Source organism: Peromyscus leucopus, chromosome 11, assembly GCF_004664715.2.
Source record: "Peromyscus leucopus breed LL Stock chromosome 11, UCI_PerLeu_2.1, whole genome shotgun sequence".
NCBI classification, from domain to species: Eukaryota; Metazoa; Chordata; class Mammalia; order Rodentia; family Cricetidae; genus Peromyscus; species Peromyscus leucopus.
Genome location: NC_051072.1, coordinates 3,692,444 through 3,710,849, shown reverse-complemented (window position 1 = coordinate 3,710,849; position 18,406 = coordinate 3,692,444). Strand labels below are relative to the sequence as shown.

General features: G+C 38.1%; 1 protein-coding gene across 1 annotated transcript in view; it reads left to right on the top strand.

Annotated features, from left to right (window-relative positions):
• Positions 1-18,406, top strand: part of Ctnnd2 (catenin delta 2) — an 874,755-nt gene that overhangs the window by 148,581 nt on the left and 707,768 nt on the right. Inside the window, 1 exon segment of the mRNA XM_028882044.2 lies at positions 3,587-3,723. Coding sequence (XP_028737877.1) covers positions 3,587-3,723 — 137 coding nt within the window.

Below are 18,406 nucleotides of genomic sequence, written 5' to 3'. Positions count from 1 at the left end.
ACCTAAAAGCTTAACCAGGCTCTAGTTCTGGGTCCTCACACCTTATATACCTTTCTGCTTCCTGCCATCACTTCCTGGGATTAAAGGTGTATGTCACCATGCCTGGCTGTTTCCAGTGTGGCTTTGAACTCACAGAGATCCAGATGGATCTCTGCCATGGACCAATATTAAATTGTTTCAATTTTTGCCTATTTAGGCTGTCTGTCTACAGAAAAATACTTGGGTCAATTACATTGAACCACAATATCACCACACATGTAAGTTTACCAAATATTAAGTATTCATTGCATAATTAAACCATACTCTACTTTTTATGGATAAAATAAACTAGGCAGGAGATATTGCTGAATATTTTGTTGTATCATTTTTTTTAATTGCATAGTCCTCTCATGCAATATCTTTCTGTATCTGGGATGTCTAATGATCCTAAGCATTCTTACCTTCCTTTGTCAGTGCTCACTTTCTTAAGTCAGCATGTCCTTCTTGCCTTGCATGTACCTCCAGATATATAGTATTGTGTGCTTTCACAATCTCTTTCTTGATATGTACTAAAATCCCTCAGGTGCATTGTTCTGGGAATTCTAGCTCCCATGATAAGTTAGTACACTCATTATGCATATCCAAATTAACTCCTCATAAATTAACGATTGCATTAAGTCACATACTCTTATATCTGGGATGGTAGATTTACTCAAGCCTTCCTTCCTTCCTTCCTTCCTTCCTTCTTTCCTTCCTCCCTCCCTCCCTTCCTTCCTTCCCTCCCTCCCTCCCTCCCTCCCTCCCTCCCTCCCTCCCTCCTTCCTTCCTTCCCTTCCTCCTTCCTTCCCTCTCTCCCTCAGTCCCTTCTGAGGCAGTTCAAGTCTCAGATCTGGCAGGTCTTTCCACATTTCCTTTGTCTCTTCTTTGTATACCACAAGATATGAAGTTTGGGAGCAAGTGTTGACAGTCTTTGCTTCTTGGGCATGGTAGTGACCAATGGTAAAGTTACAACGGTCTGTGGACATTCTAGTGCAGAAGTTATTACGAGTCGTTTTCATTCAGGTATGGAAGCTGCCTCGGGTAACAGCTGCTCTGCATGGTGGGACAAACCTTGAATATTTCACTTTGCTTCCTGCTCCTGCTATAGAAGAATACAGGAAAGGGGGATTGGATAAACAGCACTATATATCTCTTAGGCTATTTGGATCAAATATCAAAGACTTAGTTGAATGCCTACTAAGCATCATATTTTATTAAGATAGGACACTGCTATACTTTTTAAGAAATGCTTTTTATAAAACTTTGTTGATAGATTGGCGTTTCTGATGCATTCTAGGTTGTGGGAAGTAGACATATCAAAAGGTACTAAAGTAGGAATGGCAAGACAGAAAAGCTGAGTTCTGCCCCACTTATGCGTCTTAGTAATTTTAAGACCTTAGACAATTTCTCTCCCAGAAGATACATTGATGGTAACACTAGCCTGGGACCTAAATTAATGGGGATTGGATGAAGGTTAGAGAGCATAAAATTTAGAATAGTGAGTTAAAGTATGCAAGGCTCCAACTTTCTCAGAGTTTGGTGCTTCTATGTAATTCTTGGAAGCCGCCTGCATGGGCACTGGTGGAGGGTCAAGTGTCAAGGTCAGAAGTGGGTCCCTCAGATGTGACAGATGTGACATTGTCTTTCTTACTCTTCTGTGTTGCTGCCTCCTTCCTCCCTGAAAACATCTCCCAGTTCCAAGGCCAGAGGTCTCGCTACTTTACCTGGGTGCATCTGTTGACCTAAATGTCTACAACCTGCATAATCAAGAGACTTGGTCAGAAAAGGAGAGCACACAGGAAAGTGATATAAATGCATAGATACGTTTCAGGTGATCGTCACAACACCCCACCATCGTCATTTAGGTGGCATCCATTCTGTTGTTTTCCATTCTTTCGAGCAGACATCTGGAACATGTCAGCTACAGCTGCCTCTCCCCTCGTCGTATCTGTGCTCATCATGTTGTGTATTCAAACTCTGTCTTGGTGATGTGTCTCCTGAACACCCTCAGGTGTTCTGTTTACAATGGGCTAATTTTCCAACGCTAGCCTGTTCTCCCAGGTGATAGTATAAGTCACTTACTTCAAGAGTTGGTTGGTTGACAGTGAGGATTTGAATGACACAATTTTATTATATATTTTGGGTCAAATGGTGCTTAAGTTGTCTTCCTTAGGTATTCATAATCCAATATTATTGAACAACTGTAATGAATAATATAGAATAAGAGCATCTGTAGGAATTCTGCCTCAGTATCAAAGCTAGGGTGCTCAGATTGGGGTCCTAAAAAATACCCTTGGATATGTGAATAACACTGGTCCCAGAGGGACATGAAATACTATTGTGTTGGTATGAAACTAACTTTTATTCTTCCTTAGCCTTTTATCAGGATGCTGTGGTTAAACTTTGTGTTAGTCTTTCTGGTGATCTCTGTGTTAATGATCCTTGCTAGAGGAGATAGACACCTGACAGAGCAGTCTTTGTCTTAATTCATTTAGACTGCCAGTGATGGAGCACTTGCCTGCTTTGTAGAATACCCTGGGATCAGTCCTCAGCACTGTTAAAACAAGTGCGGCACACACAATATATCATCATTATCTCATTATCATCATTTCTCATAGTTATAGAGAATCAAGAAGCCCAAGTTCAAGGCACAGCAGAGTCAGTGTCTGGTGAGGGCCTACATCCTAGTTCATAGATGATTCTTTTCACTATGTTTTCCTATGGTGGGAGAGGGAAGGGTCCCTTCTGGGCCATGTTATCATAGCACCAACATGCTCATGAGAATTTTTACTTAATAGCCTAATTAATTACCAGAGGCCTCACCACTTCATGCCATTACCTAAAGAGGTAAAAAAATTGAATCTGTGTGAGTTTGACCAATATATATTGGAACAAAAATAACTTTGGAGAGTCTAGTTTTTAGCTTGGACCAGTGTGTCCATTTTGCATTGGTATTAATGTAAGTTGAGTTTCTGATTTATTTCTTAAGCTTGAACAAAATAAACTAGAAAAAAAAAGGTCCCTGCTGGTTTTAAAGAGGTATTGTCTGCTCTCTGTCAGGGTATGAATGTAACTATTTGTGGGCTCAAACAGCTGTTTTCTGTATTTCACAGTACCAACCAAACTTCTTTTGGGGTATCCCTTTAGTTACTGTTAATAATTGGTCATTTACATTGTATGAGTTTTCTTATAAAGGGGATTATAGATTATCTTGAAAACATACCAGTAGAGTAGTGCATTTGTATAAGGCAGATGTCAGTCTGTAAGTAGACTAGATTTGACTCAATGTTTTATACCTTTTTTCATCCTAATTATCTTGCTTCTACCTTATCACCATTTACTGTCCCACATAAAAGATGAAATGGCACAAAGGTGTGCCTGTGCCGTCTCAGACTTGGTTGGGGTTTGTACAGAGTGACATCCTGTTTGACTTAACTGCTCCTTGTTAGAGAGTTATGTCCCACGAGTTGGGACAGCCTGTAACTTTTGTCCTCCAACTGTAGACCTCGTAGCTGTGTCTGTTTGCAATGATGTCCAGCTGGTCTGAGCATGTCATCTTGTGTTACAGGAGCTATGCCTGTCCCAGACCAGCCTTCTTCAGCCTCAGAGAAGACCAGCTCCTTGAGCCCAGGCTTAAACACCTCCAATGGGGACGGCTCTGAGACAGAGACCACCTCTGCCATCCTTGCCTCTGTCAAAGAACAGGTAGGAACATTCCAGTGATGTATCATACATGGGGGCATGTAAAAATTGTTTCTTTGACGGAACATTGATGGTTACATTGTTTGAGCGTAGTATCATGTTAGTACTCATTAGATAAATAATACTAAAATATGGTTACAATTGTTTTTTACTTCATGCTGTTACTTGTGGTTTAGGCGGCTTTTCTTATAAACATAGTCTAACATATTCCATAAGGAAGAGAACACTTTTATGAAGATGAATTTTTGGAAGATATGTTGATTAACTTGACATTTGTTGTTATTGGAGGTTTCAGGTCAAATAGTTGGTATGCCAAAATATTGGCTAATAAACTGTCAACAATTATCTGAAAAGCTAAAAATTGAGAATTTATTGATAATAGTTGAGTAGTATCTCAGTAGGTGAAGGGAAAATGAACTTCCTGGGTTTTTGTTTTGTTTTGTTTCATGGCTAGTCATTTTTTTTGGGGGGTGGGGGAAACTGGATTACACTGGTCTATCAAAGATTGTGTGGAAACATAAATACTTGAGAGTTTAAGGAACATCAATAGAATTCATCATATTAAACATGTTAATTACAATACAGGAAAAAAATCTAAAACTTTCCCTGTCAAAGTTATCAAAATCTGATATGACATCACTATAAAAATGGATAAATAAATAAAACTCAAGGTTGAGATTTAAAAAGAAACTATTTCATAAAAACTGTTTCTTGTAAATCAAGGATGCTAAATGATTACAGAAATCTGGATGGAGACTCATATTTTCTTCTGATTATAGTCTAGGGAATAAAGCAGGATTCTTAATTTAAAACAAAATGTAGTTGACATGTAACTTTTGTACTTTTTTAGAGGATACAGTATTATAACTTGAAACATGTGCTGTATAATCTATAGATGGGATAATAAGCATTTCTACCCGTGAAATGATTTCAGGCTATTTTCTTCCAGTTGTTTTGAAGTCAACAATGAATTCTTGCAGACTTTAGTTACACTGTGATGTTGTAGAGCATTAGACTAATTCTTTTGTTCAATTATATTTTGTTGCTCAGCATTCTGCCTCTTTGCTCCTTCACACCCTAGTCTCTATGGGCCTCATTCTGCTTTCTGTTGGGTTTGGGTCGTTTTATTCCATGATGCTGGTTTAGCAAAAGCATTGTGGAAAAGAGACACAACTTGTAGCAGGAACAGTATGGCAGGGGTGCACAGCCCGAAGGTGGGGCAGTTAAGAATAGTCACTGTTCTGTATGCAAACTGAAATGCTGCAGAAGATAATGTTTAATAAGTAGGGCTGATTAGATAAGTGTAGGAAGCCTACATGTCAGTCTATTAGTAAAGCTATAGGGGATGCCATTGACAGGGAAGATCAATGATACTGTCAGACATTGCCCCCACCCCAAGCCCCACTTCAGGAAGTGTGCAGCTTAATAGGTCTACAGGGAGAGCTGAGTAGATCGATTTGATAGTCTAGAGTGAGAAGATGTTAAGTAGGAGCTTGTGCTGCTCCATGAGTTTGCTAGTGAAGATCCCATTTCTGATCATTCTAAGGAAGATTGGCCGTGGGAGCCCAGCAGGGGTTTGTGCCAGACCTGGAACCAGTCCAAGGTACTTCCTCATGACAGTTAAACTAAGGCTAGTTTAACTATAGTTATAGGTCTTTTTTGGGTTTGATCTGGAAGTCTTCCTGAGACACTGGCTTTAGTTCAGTGATAAAATATAAAATGGGGGGTGAACATTTAACAAGAAAATTGTAAGACTTGTCTAATGACAAATACGGTGTTTTATTGTGGGACCCAGTAGTACAGCTTACAATGAGTGAAAAGGCATGCCAAGTCAAGGCCCTGTGTAGAGAAACTTCAGGTCATCACACTATTGCCATCTCCCAAAGAGACACATAAAATTAGACAGTTGTTTAATTGTTGTTTTGATATAGTCTCATGTAACCCAGTCTGGCTTAAACTCAATATGTGTCTAAAGAAATTGACTTTGAATTTCTGATTCTCCTGCCTCTACTTTATAAGGGCTAGAATTACAAGCATGTATGAACATACTTGGCTTATGAGATCTGGGGATTGAGTCCAGGGTTTCTTGCATGCTAGGAAATCACTATACTGAGTCATATAACCTGCCCAAGTTTAGACAGTTGTAGCCAGTGTCATCTATCTGGTTTTTGTAGACAAACAGTATTTTTAAGATCATGTAGATGTATGAATATTTGAAGGTTGAAAGGAGGATAGTATCCACTTCACCAAACAAACTAATCACAGTGGTATCAAGTGGATGGAAATAAAAAGACTTATCTGTGTAGGACATAATGAAGGGCTTGTAACAGATTCAGATGTCAGTTGGGGCCCAATTCCTCTCTTGTTAGTATTTCAGTTTAGTCCAAAGGAGCGCTTGAATGATACCAGTGTGAACATCTCAAATAAAATTAAAATTAAAATTGCCTTACAATATATAGAAAAATGTCTAAGAGAATACTATAGCCATTAACATGAAAAATAAGCATATCTGAAAAAATTTGGGGAGATAGTTGATATAAGGTAATGGTGATGAGGGCTTTTAAGGCAGAAAAGGCAAATTATTAGGGAATGTGTAGGATATGAGGCAGTGAAGTATTAACAATAGAAAGTAAATTATACATTAAAAAGTATAAAATTGGGTTGAGAGATGGCTCAGTGGTTAAGAACACTGGCTGTACTTACAGAGGATCGGGGTTCCATTCTCAGCACTCATATAGCAGCTCACAGTGGTCTCTTCAGCTCTAGTTCTGATCCCCACTTCTGATGTCTACAGGTACCAGGCATATGGCATACATATATATAGGCAAGCAAACCATTCATACACAAAATGAAAATAAAAATTATTTGAGCCGGGCGGTGGTGGCGCATGCCTTTAATCCCAGCACTCGGGAGGCAGAGCCAGGCGGATCTCTGTGAGTTCGAGGCCAGCCTGGACTACCAAGTGAGCTCCAGGAAAGGCGCAAAGCTACGCAGAGAAACCCTGTCTCGAAAAACCAAAAAAAAAAAAAAAAACAAAAAAAAAAATTATTTGCTTAAAAGTAGAAAAATACCCAAGAGGAAATATATGCCACAGTGTAACAAAGATTGGTAAATATAACTCTTGATGTTGAAGAAAAAAAGAACAGAGAAGACTAGAACACTAAGGAGAACATAAGCATGAAATTCACAGGAGAAAATGTAAAAAAAAAAAAAAAAAAAAAAGCCATGGCTATGTATTTACCTTTGGATGCATGTATTGTGAATGTTGAATTTTAAATACAAACCAATTCTCATTTGATTCTATCAAGTATACCAGTATAAAGAAATACTAATATTTTATTCTAGCTAATGCTTAAGGTTTAGGGAAATCCTCATTTTTTATTCCAAAAAAGGAAGTGAATTGCTGTATGTTTTCCTTGGTCAAATGATCTATTTGTGTGCACTGGCATTGGAAGTGACATTTTAAATACCTGGTAAGAGTACTGAATCCTTGCAAGTTTGGACATATCTTCAAAAACTTTAGATATATCCATATATATATGGATATTTATTATGATGCTTATTTGGGGTGACAAAAATATAGAAGAATATTGGCTAGCAAAAAGTGGAAATGATGACAAATCCCTTCTGTAAATAATGTCATCATTAATAAACATGAGTTGGAACTATATGAGTAGCATTAAAAACAAAATTATGAGACATTGTATAAGGAAATGGTATATGATGTTGGTACTAATCTTTAAAACAAGTGAATAAACTAGGATTAAAAAAATAAAAAGAATGGGTGGGTATGGAAGTGGTGAGAATCTGAGGGAAGTTTAGAGGAGGAGAAAGAATATGTTCAACAGATATTGAATAGAAATTAATAAAAAAATAAATTATTTAAAATTTACATGTTTGTGATATTCCAGAGAAGTTAGGAGGAAAAGATAAAAATGTTGCCTGTGATTATACTGATTCTGGTGTGTGATTACTTTGGAAGAAGTGTGAATATACTGTGTTCATTGGGAGTATGGAAGAAATTAGACTTTACAGGGGAAAATTTGAGTGTAAAATAAATATTTGTAGGATTTGGTCAGTAAGAATTCCTCTTCAGGCCGAGTTAGTGTTGGATCAGTGTTCAGAACTTAGATGATGCCCTTAGTGCCAAACTTCATTGCTGTAAATAAAATGGCTTCAACATAGCACCCTCTTCGCACACACTTTTTGCATTATTGAGGATGAGTCCAGAGCCTCTGCATCCTATGCTAGACATATAACACTGAGCTACCTTTCTACTCTCAAAATTCTTGAGGAGAAGAATATAATAACACCAAAGATTCAATCAAGTCCTGTAAGGATAAAGTGATATTGAGGCACTTATGAGAGCTTATCACATTCAGCAAAATAAAAATGAAGATGTCCCACCCTACTGGAAAAATCCTTTATTTCATGTCTTTATAAATATTTTAAATTTATTTTTTCACTAAAATTGTATCTCTTTTGCATCAACTTTTGGTTTTAAACATTAGCATGAAGCTAGATTTGCTGGTTTTGCCAGTACAGATAATCAGTCATGAAAGTTGTTTAAAAGGATGAGCTTTGTTAGCTGATATTTATTTATGTACCTCTTATATTAGTGGACTTTGTGTGAGTTCCTTAAATATTCTAAAATTGCATTACTATTTCTGTCCTGCTCATTTCAGAGGTTTTATTAGAAATTTTAGATATAGTGCTATTATGTGTTTTGCATGATACTTCATTTAAGTACCTAGTAAGTAGAGAACTAGTTTGTCAAAAACAAAAAACAAAAAAAACAAAAACAAAAACAAAAAAAAAAAACCTCTAAAGTTTCATTTTCCTAAGAAATTAAAGAATTCAGTGTCTGGTTTGGGGAGCAAAGCTGAGATTCTTCTGTGATAGACGATTAAGATGAGAAGCAATCAAACACCTTCCTGGGAACTTGGCATAGAGCAAGCTTTAGGCCCGAAGGGAGACATGTAGTCTTATGTGCAGTGTTTGCTTAGGTGGAATGAGAAACCCACAAGGAAAATATAGGAATGTTCTTGGCGTAGCCAGATCCAGACAACACATCACTTCTGCATTGGGGAATCTCAGTACTAAACGATTTTAAAGTATTATTTTTTTTCTCTTAAGTATAACCTTTATCCATACAGTTTAAACAAATTAATGCTATTTCTTCCAAACAATAAGTATTCATAAAAACTGACTTTTAAGGTTAGGCTTTTATTTTTTTATTTATTCGTGTGTATGTATGTGTGTCTGTGTAAGTGCATGCCATTTGTCCAAGTGCCCTTAGAGATCAAAAGAGGGTGTAGGATCCCTTGGAGTTGGAGTTATTGGTAGTTGTAAGATGTCTTTGGATGCTGGGAACTGCTCAGACATTCTTCAGGAGCAGTATATCCTCTTAACTGCTCAGCCATCTCTACAGCCCCAAGTTGTTTATTTTTATCATTAACAATAACATTTATATCTCTGTATTTTTCATTTAAAGAATATAATTTTACCCCCATCATATAGGTAATTTTGAACACTGGCTATTTGAGTAGAAATCAATTATTAGCAGGGAATTTCAAGTATGATATTTTATGATCTCACATCATGTTCTAATCCTGTCTCTTTGGAAGTCAGTCATTCCTGTAGCAGGGAAGTCATTCATTTGTAGGGCAGGCACGTGTTCTGAGTTATCATGCAGTAAACTGAATAATTCATTAACCCATCTAACATACAGACTGAGAACCTTATACTATCAGCATGCACTAGGTCAGTGGGTACAATGAAAAGCTAGTAGTAGAGTTCATTAGAATAAGTTGTTAATGAGTTTCAGACTGGCAGTTAACTTTGAGTGGAAATAAATTCTAGTTTATAATTATAGATCGAAACTTAAGTCATGCTGCATCATGATTTGTGAAATGCTTGCTACCTCACAGGAAGACGTGAGTGAAATGTTTTTTAAGATGAGTCCTTGAACACAGAGTCATGCATGTTTGACATAAATGTGTTCATTGATTTTTCTCTTTGCTGCAATTTCCTATCTTGATTGCCACTTAACTGGTGGATTTTCCACTTTCGTTTTAGCATAAATAAATGGTTTAGCCTGATAGATGGTTAGTTAAATTCCATGATAAGTTTCCTTGTCTCAGAATCCCTGCCTCTTTTCCAATAGTTCCCAAGTCTCTCCTCCTATGAGATTTTGAGAGATACCTGATCTTCATTTCTTGTCCTGTAATTGAATGTGCCTCACTAAGGGAGTAGTGAAGGATGAGGGTGCACTGTGTGGTGTAGCTGCAATGCTGATCATTTGGATTAATAATAGAGTGGCCATCAGTACCTTCATTGAAGTCAAAAGGCATTGTTCAGTAGTGTTTACCAGGCTCCTAGTGTGTGCTCAGAACAGTGATTACAAAGGTGATTCTCAGATTTGGAGTTTGCCTTCATGACTGAGATGTGATAAGTTCTAGAGTGCGAGGATGGTTGGGTCCATGTGGATAAGAAGGCTCAATAGATCTGATCTTATGATTTATGATGGAAATGACCCATGGCTTGAGTAACTGATGTTACCTGAGAGGAAGTCATTGAGTAGATAAGAGTGAACTGAATCCAGTATACAAGTGGAATGGAGATAATCTAACCTCTTCAATAGGACTAGGACAAAGAAAATGGCTGCAGAGCCAGTCTGGCTGAGTCTTGTTGAGGAAATTTGTGTTATTGTTCTTATTGTCATCACACTGGCCCCGTCTACTGGTTTGAGTTCCTAACTTCAGAATATGTAAGGAGTCAGGCTGAAACCAAGTTAGAGAAGGAGAGACATGGGAAATGAGGGATGAAAGACTTTATTTCTAAGTCTTAGACTCCCCACTGCGAGAAAAATGTTACTGACTAAAATGCTGATAGAGAAGAGATTCATGGTCACACTGTAGATGATGATGTAAGCCTGAGCATGGGTACTTAAAACCAGAAGCTGGAAAGCAACCATCAATAATGCCAAGATTCATGTTAAAACCACGAAAACGAGGAAATTGAATAAAAAAAAGGAGACAGCACATCTGCTGTCTCTGTTCCTTCTGACAGCTGGTGTGAAAGTGGAATGGAGCAGTTGTGAGGAAGGCCTGGCACTCTCTCCAATGGAGAAGAGAGAGCACTGGAGTTTATTCCTCGCTGCCAGAGAACAAGCTTGCCTGCCTGTGATCTGCTGGAGGAAAATCACTCTGGTCTTCATTTACATGCCTTCATTTAAAAAAAAATGGTGTGATGTTGGTGTGCTCTCTTAGACGGGAATTTGTATTCAACTATACTTTATAACATTTGCCTTTGTATCTTGTTTGCAATGAATCTGAATATTACATTTGCTTTTTGCAATACTGTGAATCTCCCGGAAATATACTTTTGATAAAACATAACATCTCCTCTGTTATTTGGCCACTCTATCATTCGATAATCACATGCTTCCAAAAATTAGTATCCAGGTGAGGTTTCTAACTTACAGTTTTTTGCATATGTGTTGTGCATACATCTATGTTTGTTTGCATCTATGTGGAGATGGGGAAGGAGGCCAGAAGTTGATATCTACTAACTTTTCTAATCACCATTCTCCTTATGTATTGAAGCAGTGTCTCACTTGAATCCATAGTTCACTAGCTTTTCTAGTCTAAATGGTCAGCTTGTTCCAAGCATCTTCTGCATCTGCCTCCGACATGGCTCTCATTACAGGCGGCCTGCTGCACATACCCAGCATTTAAGGAGGTGCCAGGCGTCCAGGCTCAGGTCCTTGCCATCATTATGTGGCTAGTGTTTTTGCCCTTTGAGTCATCTCCCAAATACTCCAAAGTGTCTGTTTTATAAGGTAGAAGAAATTAATTTAGGAGTTATACAGTCTTACTTAGTGCTTATTGATATTTGCAAACTATGTTAGCTAGATAAATGATTTTTTTTAAGTAATTCTAGCATCCAAGTGCACTCAATGGTGAATAGGCCACACAGATGATTTCTAGGCACATGCTAGTTTGTATAAAGGCATTTTTTTCCATAGCATTTACCAAGCTCCTACTGTGTGCCCCAGACTGTGATTATAAAGGTTGATTCTAAGATTTAGAGTTTGCCTTCATGAAAAACATATATAATGAGTTTTAACATATAAATATTACAAAGTTTTACACATTATTAAATTCCAAATGATTTATACAGAAAAGCACTCAAACTGTGAAGACTCTTAGGCACTGATGCCCTACTGCTCTCTTAATTTATTTATTCTTCCAGTATCACACACATTGTAAACCACATTCCTGATTTTAGAGACATTTTATGAGTCAGTGTTTAGTAATCTGATGACTCCTAGATAGAAAAAAACTCTCCACTTGTTTTTTGGCACTTATGCTAGTCAATTCAACATTGGAATAGACAGAGATGAAGGCATTTCTGAGCTTTTACTATGACCAAACCACTCCACCGTGAACCTGACACACGATGTGCCATAGAAAGGCATATATAAATTATATAAAGTTTTTCATTTTTTTTTGGTGACTCACCCTTGAAAAGCCCATGTCCACACTTGGGTCTTGGGTTGATCTAACTCTTCCCTTGAACAAATGTTAAGCCCTATGATTTAAATACTTGTTAAATATGTCTCCCATTAAAGTCCAACTCTGATTTAAAAACATCTTAAATTTTATGTAATTAAAATAAATTTTGATCTTTTGCATTGATCCATCAGGTGTCATACCTCCATTTTATATATGTATATAGCTCCCCTGGGAGGGTATGTCTTAGTTGGGGTTTCTATTGCTACAATGAAACACTGTGACCATGGAGCAAGTTGCAGAGGAAAGGGTTTATTAGACTTACACTTCAGCATTGCTGTTCATCACTGAAGGAAGTCAAGACAAGAACTCAAACAGGGCAGGATCCTGGAAGCAATAGCTGATGCAGAGGCCATGGAGGGGAACTGTTTACTGGCTTGCTCAGCCCACCTTTTAGAGAACCCAGGAACAGCAGCCCTCAATGGGCTGGGTCCTCCCCCATTGATCACTAATTGAGAAAATGCTTTACAGTTGGATCTCATGGAGACATTTTCTCCATGAGTCTCCTTCCTCAGGTGGTTATAGCTTGTGTCAAGTTGACACACAAAACCAGCCAGTACAGCATTGAAAAATACTATTTTAAAGGGAAGATTATCTTTTTCCTTTATAAGATATTCTCTTAATTGCTGTTCTCCAATTTCGCATATTTCGTGATCTTTTAACATTATTAATGTTACTACAAACACAGCTGCAGCTCTGATAACACAGTATGGAATGTGACCGAGCACTGCTAAGCATCCTCCAAACAGTATTTTGGAAAAGCATTTTGTGAAAGTAACGACAAAATTATTATCCATGGAGAGAAGGAAATTAAAACACCTTTGGGAAAGGTCAAGAACAGAAAGGATTACCTCCAAAGACCAGTGAACTTTAGATTCATTTAATCAGAAAGGCAAGGATTATACATACCATAATACTAGCAGGGAAAATTTTTCCACATGTCAAAATTAAAAAGAAAGTTACTTTTTTCTTGACTTTTAAACTTTATATCTTGTTTCCAGCCTTGCATAGAGAGAGGAAGAAATAATGGAAGCGTGATTGCCCCTACATCTCTTCACTAGATCAGCAGCTGCTCTAGGAGCAGTGTGTTTTTCAAGGTATGGATTCAGATGTGAAAGCATCCACGAGGAGCCGACAAAGCAGGGTCTCTCTAGTTTAAAATATAGTTTATAACAGAGATAGGACAGAACCTCAGAGCAAGACCTCTGTATGTCACAGACAATGATGACCGTGTGTGTGGAGGAAGAGTGCATGTCAACAGACAAGGATGACTGGGTGTGTGGAGCTCTGGAGTTCCATGTATGGAGGAAAAGGATAGTCAGGTAGATCAAAATGGTCAGACTAATGATTTTGTGCATGCATGAGACAGGGGTTGGACAAAACTAGAAATGAGGGAGAAACAAGGCTGACAAGCTGTTAGGAACTTGGGAGTTAATGCTCCACGTAACAGTTATGATACAGTAATTCTAAAAATATGGACTTACCATCTTTCTCTCCCATACCATTCTCAGCTCACTTATATGTGCTCTGTGGTTTCTTGTGAGTTTTTTTTTTTTTTGTCTTTGTCTCCTGAAATGTATTTTCTCTAAAAAGTTCCGAATACATCTCTCCTCAAGATATTTCTGTATCTGTTCATCTGTTTGAAAACCTCAACTCCATTCTAAGGGTGAACTCTCTGGATTTCCTTGTGCCACTTTCTCTGTAACTGCTGATTGTGGGGTTCATACGGAACTGAAGGCTGTGAAGACTCCACTTTGCATGCTAAGTAGGAAGGAAGCTTTTAGCATATAGGGTTTGGAAAAATGTTTTAGTGACTCTCATTATTCTTTCATATTTGTCAAAAGAAATCATTGTTAAATATTCATCATGTGAAATCATATTAAATATTTTAAATGTGATATTTTAGTGTTTTATGGATTCTATGATGAAGGTAATTCTTGAATATTATAGGAAATCCACAAATACTTACCAAGATTTTCTTCTACTGGCTTTTATATGAAAATGTGATTATTGGGATACAATGTTTATTTTGCTTGATAACTATTTTAACCTATCTTAGCTCACTTAACATATCAGTAGTATTTGTTATATAATTAAATTCCTTTTCAACCTTTTTTCTAATAGATACGAAATATTGAATCACTGTGGATTATTTAATGGTATAATTTTATTTGAATTTCATACTGTTATTTGTCTTTTCCATTGACTCTGTTTTGTTAGTATGAAAAAATGCAGCAGCTTGTCATACTTTTTGTATATAAGTCATTATGTCTGCTCTGGCAGAGGTGCCTGCAGCAAAGTTTTGAAAAAGAGTTTAACGACCCTTACAAACTCACTGGGAAAATATGTCATAATTAATTACTGATAAGGGCCTCAGGCAGGACAACAAAGCAGGAACTCTTGGAGTATAAAAATCAATGCTTCATGAGTGGTTTTCTCAGAGTAGGAAATGAACACATAGAATTCCAGAGAGAGTAAACAGGGACAGCCCTTGTTGCTCAGAAAAACAGCCAAAATACCGTGAGCCTAGCATCTGTCTATACAACATTCAGATCTGTGGTAGGAATAATTGAGATAACACACAACTTATTAAAGAATGAGGAAGCCACCACAAATAGTGTCGCAAATAAAATGCTTTCTTAAAAGAGTGTGTATTAAGTTTCTCTAAAATTGCATTATTTTATAATATATATTAGTAATTCTTTATAAATTCATGTGCAAAACATTCTATTAGGCATATAATAAATACATTTTTATTTTACCTTTTTTTTAAATATTTTTTTTTGTGACAGAAATTCCTAAGACTAAAAATTTCTCAGTTTATCTGATAAAAATTGTGTTCAGGGAGATTGCTGGCAAACTGAAATGGGTCATTAGAGTGTTTGCTATGGGTTAGTGATTACTCTCACGGCAGTACACAATCTCATGTCTTCAATATAACAATAGATCGATATGTGATGTGCTTGCTGTTCATCTTCCTAAGGAAATGTCTTCCTAGCGCAAAGGTTCTTCTCAGGCTAAGACAGGTTCCCCTTCAGCTCTGAGCTCCTCTGTGCTAGGGACAGAGAGAAGCTGACAATTCCATAGCAGTTTCTGAGGGGGGTCATTAATGGCAATCCAATCAGTGCTTGGACACCTCACTATTAGTGAGTTACTTCTATGGACAGTGTGTGATACTTAGAGAACACTGAATTAAATGCAGTTCTGCTTCACTAAGTTCCTTTTTGAGTCATTTTTTTTTTATGCATCAGTGACATAGGTAAACCTGCCTGAGAAAGGCTATCAATCAGGGTCAAGTTGCTGTCCCTTGGCTGCAATCATAAAAGGCACGTACAGGTTCAAGCCCTGGACTTGAGCTTGCTCTGTGGCCTGCTACTGCTGAAAAGTAAAGATCAGCATTCTCCTTTTCCACAAATAATGGGTTCTGACTTCCACACTCTATTCATGGCCTAGGGGAATCAGCTGGACTTCTTGCCTAATCATCATAAAAAAGAACAACTCAATACTAATAAGGCAAAAAGAGGGAGAAAAATCACTTTTGACATGTGATCCTCCACATTTAGATAGACAGGGATAAATGGCTGCATTCACCAAGTCAATAGATTGAGTCATGCGGGGATGCATTTACAGCCTACACAACTGTGATATTGTGCTTCTGGATGAAGTTACACTCAAATGAAGAATTAGAACAACAAATAATTCAACATCAGATTATCCCAGAGTTGTTTTAGGCAATCAGAAACAATTTAATGTTCAGTCTTGACACTCATCTGTTAGTGGTGATACTGTAGGCCCCATGCGGTGGTCCCTGGAACTGCCACATCCATGACAGAGGAATAGCCTTCTACCCAAACAGGTCAGCATGATACTCAGATCACATATTAGCAGAAGAAAGCGCTGCTAACAAATAATACTGCCTGTTTCAAGTACTATTTGTCAGAGACCTGAAATTGCCTGCTATTGACCTCCTGTCAAAAGACACGGGCAATTTATTCTTAAAATTAATAATCTAGAGTGAAAATACTCCCTCTTTGGGGAGCTCGGCTCAAATTGGGAGCAGCACCTCAGCCATCCATGGAATACTGTCCAAGAACTTGGCTTTAATAATGCCAGTGAGAAAATATACCTCCATTATCTAGGATGATGCAAGATGAGAAACAGCCATTCCAGGAGCTTTGCTGGGTATCACAGAGAGCTAACATCGGAAACCTTTCCTTTGTATTGACTATTTAATATTTAAAAAGAAAGAAAACTTAGAAATAGATGTACAGTGCTGCTATTAACTGGTAATAGCCATTAATAGGAAGTGACATTTTATGACACTTTGGGTAATTAATTCATTTTATTAAAGCTTGCATCTACATTTTTTTTATTTAAGAAATTTTTTTAATTCATTTTACATAGCAACCACAGATTCCACCCCTCATCCCTCCTCCCTCTCCCCCCCCAGCTTTTCCTCCCCCGGCTCACCCATTCCTCATTCCCTCCTCTAAAAGGGTAAGTAAGCCTCAGCAAAGCCTGGTATATTCAGTTGAGGCAGGTCCAAGCCCTCCCCCTGCATCAAGGCTGTGCAAGTGTCCCAGCATAGGTAATGGGTTCCAGAAAGTCAGCTCCTGATCCCACTGCCAGGGCCCCTCAAACAGACCAAGCTACACAACTGTCTCTGTATGCAGAGGGCCTAGTCCATTCCCATGCAGGTTCCACAGCTGTCAGTCTAAAGTTCATGAGTTCCTATGAGCTTGGTTCAGTTATCTCTATAGATTTTCCCATCATGATCTTAACCCCCCTGCAACCCCCCCCCCCCCCCCCCCCCCCCCCCCCCCCCCCCCCCGTCCCCCCTTGCTCATAGAATCCCTCTTCCTTCTCTTCGTCTGGACTCCTGGAGCTCAGCCTGGTGCTTGGCTATGGCAGATCCTACCAATGTTTTTAGCCCAAATTCTATTTCCTTGTCAGCATATATCTCACTTCATTGATCCACTTACCCATTGAAGGACAGTTTATTACTTTAACTGTTGTGTGGAACTATTCCTAGGAGCTGTGAGCAAACATCTACTTACCCCAGATAAGGAACCAAAGATGGACCAGAGAAAGGATACCATCACAGTCCCACTGGTGAACCAATGAGCGTGAGAGAGGGTCACTTACAGGAGCAAAAGTGACTCAGAGACAGTGGCATCCAAGGGGGAACAGCTCACAACAGCTGCAAACCCAGAGCTCATTGCATAACTTGTAGCAGCTCAATTGGTCTGAGTCTCTTCTAGGCAACCTGGTTTGTCTCCGAGTGTCTCTCAGCAGTCCTTACTGTGAGTACCAGCATTTCTTGTCTATCAGGAAATAATTGTGCTGTGAATATTCATGACCACATTTTTTTTTTTGTATGGACTATTTTTTTTTATTTATTTATCTTGGGTTAAGACCCACGAGTAAAATGCTAGTCTACACGGCAATTTCGGTTTTTACATTTTAAGAGCTGCTAGAATGTTTTGAAAAAGATCCTACACATGCGAGGGCTCCAGTTTTTCACAACTTTTCCAGTGTTTGCTGACAGCTTTCTTATTACGCCAATACTAATGGGATGGAAAGAATTCTGAAATGAACTTGATTTAATGTGGCCTTTTTGATGCTGTGTGCAATAAATAAATGGATGCAACAATATGTGTTTCTTGCATTAATGGTATATATTTTATTATTATAACATTTAATTTTCTGTGTATATAACTAAATTAGAAACCATTTTTGTTGTCCAAATTTGTGTTTTTTTTTTTCAAAAAGATTTTGTTTGGTTTTTTTGTTTGTTTGTTTTGAGACAGAATCTCACTGTTTAGCCACTAGCTGGCCTCAGACTCACAGAGATCTGTCTACCTCTACATCCCTAGTGCTGGGAATAAAGTCATAGGCTACCACATCTGTCTTTTCAAGAATTATTTGAATTAATAATGATGTAGTATAATATCTAGTTTGGTGTGCTGGTTTATTTTGATTGCCAACTTGACAAGATCCAGAATCATCTTGGAGCCAGGCAGTGGTGGCTCACGCCTTTCATCCCAGCACTCCCGAGGCAGAGCCAGGTGGATCTCTGTGAGTTTGAGGCCAGCCTGGGCTACAGAATG